This window comes from Laccaria bicolor, genomic scaffold, assembly GCF_000143565.1.
Source record: "Laccaria bicolor S238N-H82 LACBIscaffold_324 genomic scaffold, whole genome shotgun sequence".
Taxonomy (NCBI): domain Eukaryota; kingdom Fungi; phylum Basidiomycota; class Agaricomycetes; order Agaricales; family Hydnangiaceae; genus Laccaria; species Laccaria bicolor.
Genome location: NW_001890180.1, coordinates 1 through 6,979, shown reverse-complemented (window position 1 = coordinate 6,979; position 6,979 = coordinate 1). Strand labels below are relative to the sequence as shown.

The 6,979-nt window shown below is 44.4% G+C and overlaps 1 protein-coding gene across 1 annotated transcript; it reads left to right on the top strand.

Moving 5' to 3' along the window:
• Nucleotides 1-113: 113 nt before the first annotated feature.
• On the top strand, nt 114-4,422 carry LACBIDRAFT_336138 (uncharacterized protein; the record flags this gene model as incomplete). Its single annotated transcript, XM_001891062.1, has 13 exons — nt 114-316; nt 572-607; nt 702-816; nt 930-986; nt 1,323-1,407; nt 1,478-1,576; nt 1,611-1,622; nt 1,733-1,808; nt 1,864-2,985; nt 3,035-3,460; nt 3,521-3,553; nt 3,608-4,184; nt 4,388-4,422. Coding segments are annotated over 13 exons (2,874 nt in total), but the record flags the coding sequence as incomplete, so codon positions are not given.
• Between the last annotated feature and the right edge of the window lie 2,557 nt (nt 4,423-6,979).

The window sequence follows — 6,979 nt, the reverse complement described above, 5'->3', positions numbered from 1 at the left end:
CCCAATTTCGGTTGAAGAGCCTCCAGGCACTGTACAACAGCACTTTCGATGGGCTGCTAGACATTCCATCCAAACCTAGCTCCCATCGCACCTTCTTCTCACGTCCAATATAGGCCTCGATCAACACCCTTCACCCAAACCAAACTCCACTTGCCTTTACGCTTCCGATTCCTTCGACAGACCAGCTCGCAGTGGCCCTTCGGTCTCCCCTCGCCTACTGCTGCTTTCCAGTTCCCTCGAGTCCAGTTCGTTTGTCACCCCTCAAGACAAGGGGTCCCCGTGTATCTCAGTGAGGATCGCATCCCTTCGTGATAAAGTAAGTTAAGCCAGTTGATCCAGTTCTTCTCTCTCTAATGTTCGGGCCCTAGACTCGCTATGTGTTTCTCACCTCCCCCACATCCTTGCCACCCGACTCCATCTAATGTACCACCACTCAAGATAACGCCATATCAGAATCTTGAGATCGATATCAACACAACATTCTCGCCAACTATGCTACCTCCGATGCTCCAGCCCTAATGTAGGAACAGTTATGCTATCTCATATGTTCCTACTCAGTGACATTTTACAGAAAAATGTGAAAGATTTCTCAACCCTCGCGTGTCTCGTGCGTGATTATTTGGGGATTCAAGGCTCCTCTGTAGCTTGGATTCAGGGCTCCTCTTTAGCTTCCAAATGGGCACTTTGAGTGGTGTTTTCAGATACCTTACAACGTACACCTGGAGCCATTTCTTTTTGGCTGGGTGCAAATTCTCAAGTGTGCTTATAAAACGCGCCTCCTCATTGCTTCAATTGAGGCCGATTCTCACCCAGAACGTAGATATATTAGTATTTAGATGCTAGAGTGCATAATCCCCCTTATGGAGGCAAATATCCATTTTTTCTGCCAGTTCAGCAGTTCGAACTGAGAACTGAACGGAACTGAACAGGAAAGAATGGTTCTTACCAGTTCAGTCCTGTTCGGTCCTCAGTTCTGCCCGGAGGCTGTCAGTCCAGTTCTCGGTTCTCAAAAAATGCCAAAGAACTGAACTGAACTGAACTTTGGCAACACTATATAATCTACGGCGACGACCCGTTCAACACTTCAAGAAAATTAACGTAGCCAAAGCGTAGCATGCCTTGGGCATGCAAGTTGCTGGCGGTCGAGGTTATTTTAAGGGCAGAGCGCCTACTATGGTCGTGCGAACGGGGTCGCTACCCATACCTGTGCTTCACTACTGATCACTACTGAACGGAGTTTGAAAAGATCACATGGGCTTCCAATTTGGAATGCCGATGCGCGGCAAACCATGCCATGCGCCGCACATGACTTGAAACTGCAGCCTCGGGCTCTGCAGCTCCAATCTTCGTCTTTTCTTCTTGCCCCTTTGTTCAACGCGACCTCAGAAGATATATCTTGCATATATTGTGAGTTTAAATGTACTTCGAATTTATTTTTCAATTATCCAATGTCAACACTGCTTGTCTGCTTGTCTAGCATTGAAAATCCTCGAAAATCTTACAAAAGAATGATGGAGGAGCCCGAAAACACAGATACCATGAACTTGCAAGCTCCAAATCAGCCTGTTGATGACAAGTAAGTCCTTTTGGTATTTACTGTACTGTCTTAGTTACCTCATTTGGTCAGTCAACACCCTGCTGAAAATACAAATATCAAACGTGGTCGTGGCCGTCCAAAAGGGTCGAAAAACAAACACAGTGCCACAACTTCAGTTACTAACAATAAACCAAGCACTACAGAAATTCATCGAGGGCCTGGAAGACCTCGGAAACAGGCTGTGAGGTCAATAACACAGGTTCAGAGTGTGGTATGTAAATAATATTGCATTTTTGCCTATTTATAAACTACTCTAATACTTCTAGGATGGGCCTGTGCATATGGAACCTGGGATAAATGTGCATCAGCCACTTGCTCCTATTTTTCTTTCCCAAGCAGTTGCAGCAGTCCCAGATCAGGTGCCAGTTTCTCTTCCATCAGACCAAAACCCAATATCAGAGCCAACATATCATGAGGAAGTTGAGACTTTTGTTCTTCCTGCACATGATCCTTTACAGCAATTGGATGACTCACCAGGTGAGGATGATTTGGACAGTTTTCTTGGACTAGGCAACAGCAATGGGATTAATGGTGATGCTGCAAGTGCTGAGGGAGACTTTACTGAGGATGATGGTGAAACTTCTGGGCAACTGCCATCACTGGTCTTGGATGCATTCTGGAAAAAAATTGAGTATCTCAAGGGTTTGACAGAAGGTCAAGGGCGATCAGCTAAACACTTGGTTTATGAGAAGCTTCAATCATTCTGGTTGCCTCATTTTGACTCTTTCTTCTATCTTCGGCAAAAAGCTTTGTCTCCAGAGCAGCTTTTGATCCCTCGATTTTTCTATTGGGATCCCTTGCTTCTTGTTGATCGCATCCCTTGCCCTGTTATTCATACATCTGGTACAAGTACTATTGCTTGTTCTGGGATATTGGTTCGCCATGGTTATTGTCAGATGCCACACCGCATAATTGATCTTGAGAATTCATACTATCTGATTTCCGTGCGCTATAGATGCAATCAGTGCAAGCCTGTCCACACTTTCTCAAGCTGCAATCCTTTAGTCATAGCCAAGCTACCTAGGCCTCTTGCTGCACAATTCCCTGCCTACCTTAGTAAACAAAGTGGTCTCTCAAAGCAGGTTTTTGCTATCATGCATTGCTGCTTTCAAAATAGCTTGGGAGCCAAACAATTTGCAGATAGCCTAAATGTTCTTCACCACCAATTTCATGATATGCTGGAAGTTCAGTATTTGCAAACTGTTCTTGAACGTGAGAGTGGATTATACAAGCCTTTTCTTTCCTTTGAGTCCAGTCCAAGTGCTGCACCCTCTGGCCAATACTGTCGGGATATTTATGATAGAGAAATTGAAGCTCATGAAAAGGAGTTTGATCAACATACTGCTCAATTATCATCTTGTGGTATGGGTATTGACCATTCACACAAGGTTAGATTTCTCTACTTTTTTTTCTCAGTTTCTTACATTTGCTTTCTAGATTACCAAACAAATTGCAAAGATCCAGAGTGAACCTGTTTTCACAGGCCTTCTTACTATGACTAATGAATTTGGTGAAATACGAATCTGTGATCTTGTTCCAACGAAAGCCCACTCTCAGTTTGATATTGCACTTACACGGATGAATCATTCTATTAAACTGTTTGGTCTTGAACCTCCTCGCATAATCTTTACAGACAATCTGGCAGACAAGCCAATGCTTGAACGACACTTCCCCAGCCTTAAAGAAGGAGTACGACCTGTTAACAGTCTTGGTGACCTACCTGTCTTGCAACTTCCCTCTGGATGTATCCCTAAAGTTTTTCAAACAGCTACGCAAATCAATTCAGCAATTCTTAGCTTCATTGACACCTTCTCACATCTTGATGGGGACAAACTGGTTGTTGGCCTAGATACTGAATGGGATGTTGATCTATCAGCATGAAGACAAGGTGTACCTGATCACCGAAAAACTGCAATCATGCAGATTGCTTATGGTAATGAAGTATGGATATTTCAGGTTAGTACTGTAAATTTACAGAAATGCAGATTATGCATTGACAATGTTATACAGTTGAGTGAACATATTGCCAATGGATCATTTCCTGCTCAATTGTCAACATTTTTGGCAAATTCTCAAATTCTCAAAGTCAGGAGAAATGTTTTATTGGACTTGAAGAATCTGCAAGAAGATAGTGAATCCTCTACTCCATTTGTTGGAGGTATTGATCTAGGACGACTAGCAAAAGAGAAAAATGTTGTTAGTGATGCACGTGCTAGTCTGGGAGACTTATGCATCAAAACACTTTCTTGTATTCTTCCCAAGGATCTCAATATCCGAATTAGTCCAGATTGGTCTGGGCCACTTACAGATGAACAAATTCAATATGCTGCACTTGATGCTTGGGCTTCTCTTAAAATTTATGAGAAGCTAACTAGTCTGTGGATCCCAGTTCCTGTAAACTTTGCAAATGCACTTCCTGCAGGAGATCAGATTTTTGTTTTTCATGAAGATCGCACTACTATTATTGCTTGTGGAATTGTCTCACCTGCTCAATTCAATAGCTTTGAAGGGATTAATATTACAAAAACACAAGTACTCATTCAGGTTGAAGAGATCTATGTTCCTGGTGCTAAAATACATTTGCACCGTGAGCAACCTCTTTCATTATTTGGTCAAACACCATTTAATATGGTCTGCAGGAGAAGCCAAGTCAAGACATTTGTCCCAGAATTCATCCCTGCTCAACATGGCAATACCATACCAATTCCCAATGCCTCTGATTCTTCTAGTAATGTATCAGACATTGATCCTTTAGCAGAACTGGAAATGGACTCCAATTTTGTATTTCAGACAGACAATCCAGATTTTCAAAGTCTCAATATTAATTTCTGTGAAGCAAATGCTGTTCCTGCTACTCATCAAACAGCAAACTTTTCTGCTGAAGAAGTTGATCGCAATGCAGCAGATGCATATGTCAAAATTCTTCATGACCTTACAGAAGTTCCTTGGGCACCTGCTATTCACAGTGGTGTATTGAAAGATATCTTCCATGTCTTTCATATGATATATATACCCAAGTCCCATGGTCTCTGTGTAACCTTTTCTCGAGCTTTGCATGATGCAATATTTCTTCCTGATGATGAGGATAAAAGATGCATTGTCTCATATCTTGCAAGCCAAGACCCACCTATGACATGGGGAGAATGTTTGCAATCCAATCCTCAATTTATAAAGAGACATTGCAAACATGTTGTTCCTCCTCCAGAACAGCTTTATGATCTGGTTTCCAAAGTATTTCAGGTCTATGGACCTTTAAAAGATGCACAATCAGGTTTACCTCTGTTTAGTTCCAATACTTGGAAAACAGTGAAGAATATTCTCGAGATTATTAAACTTGGCCAAATATCTGATCCTCCTGGGATACCATTATACTACTGCCTTGGCATGGCAAGAAATGGCCTTCCAATCTATCGATGCTGGCATGGAACCAATTTTACTGAGGGTGCAGTTCATCGCCCTATTCGCAAGAGCATGCCATATTCAGGTGTTTCTCCTCATCATACTGCCAATCGACTGAAAGATTTTGTATTTCAGCATAATATGCTGGTTGGCACCTATAATACTACTGGCCAGCACTATAAAGGCCACTTTGATATTTGGTTAATCAATGAACGGCAGTCCTTACTCAACTCAGAAAGGATCCGACAATTGATTCCAAGGTCACAGCCAGTTGCACGATGGGTAAATGGTGATCTTTACATTCAAACAACTGAAGTATTTGGAATTTTGCCTGTTCCAGATCCTGTAAAAGTTGCCAGCGGAATTTTGAAATATGATTCACAACTCAAGCCAGAGCAATATGCATACCTTGCATCAAAGCAAGATACACGATATGCCATCCTAACTGTTCATACTACAGAAGAGAAAAATCTCTTCTCTAGATTTATGCGGAATGAGCCAGTCTTCATGAAAGAAGGTGGTCCTGACTGGCCATCTGCTGTTCACAAATGGAATGAATTTGCAAATGGGAAGACTATTTTCTACAAGGTTATTTCTCTTTTTTTTTCAAATTCAGTAACACTCATGCCATCATCCAGCTCATAGAACACTTGAAATCTTATTACACAGTATGGGCAAATTCACTCAACGCAAAGCATACTCGAATAAGTACATACAATGCAAGAAAGGACATTGACAATATAATTCGAAACCCTGCACGTCTTACTCATGCCCCACCTGTACCACAATACCCTACCTCAAACCGTCCTTTACCAACAGCGGGCCTCAGAAGTGAAGATGTGACCAGTAAAGAGCAACCAGTGGGGACAAGCTCTCGGATACAATTGGCAGGTTCCAGTCAACCCTTTGTGGCAGCGCAGAAAAGACCTGCCGAGCCAATGGGAGTTGATGATGATGAAAGAGAGGTGTCACGAAAGCGAGCACGTCGTCAATGTGCCAAATGCGGGATGGGAGAGGGGTGTGCCGGAAATAGAGGGAAAGCCAGGTGCCGAAATTCATGCAGGGATTGTGGAAGTACTGAATGTGAGGGAAGGGATAGTAGGAACCGGAAGAAGAAATGTCCTAATAGTTAAATTGGTAGTCAGTAAATGTATATGTCTCATATGGAATTGAAGTAACATACCCAAATTAAAACAATAGCGAGATAACAAGAAAGAAAAGCGAGCAGAATGCCTACTCGCGTTCACGCTCGCAGTCGAGGACACCACTTGCGGAAACGGGTGCCACAGATGTGAGGCATTGGCGCTGGACAGGACAGGGGAGATAAGGTGATACGGTCGTGCGTGTCGGAAAACGAAGGTTCGGGGAGTTGGTGTGGGTGGTGGTCACTTGCTCAGTTGCCCTGTCTTCGCAAATGGGCGCTCAGTCGATAGCGGGCCCTGCGCAGTGAGCTGGCGGATGAGAATGGCGGGGACGGGGACCGAGGAGCGGATGGCGCATCTAAACGAAGGCCACTTGGGCCTACGTTACGCGAAAACGAAGGTTGGGGAGTTGGTGTGAGTGGCGGCCACTTGTTTGATGTGCGCCGTTTCCGTACATGGGTGCTCAGTTGATAGGGGGCCTGCGCAGTGAGCTGGCGGATCGAGGATGGCGGGGACGGGGACTGAGGAGCGGATGGCGCATGTAAACGACGGCCACTGAGGCCCACGTTCACGCCGACTCAGCCGCGTGTCCTGCCTCGCTGCGAGGGAGCCCGGAATGGGGGTGGCGATGGCGAATGGAGAGGCGCGATGGCCGCTTTTTCACGTTCAGGGGTGGGAGGGAATAGGGAGCCGAGAAAAGAAAGAGAGAGAGGCGGTGGGAGCATAGCGCCGGCCTGCTCGCAGTTGGAGATGGGGAGGGGCGCGGTATGCGGTCGTTTGGTGCCATGAGATCGTGCGTTGACGTCCGAAATAGTCGAAGTGATTGAAACGAGGTGATTGA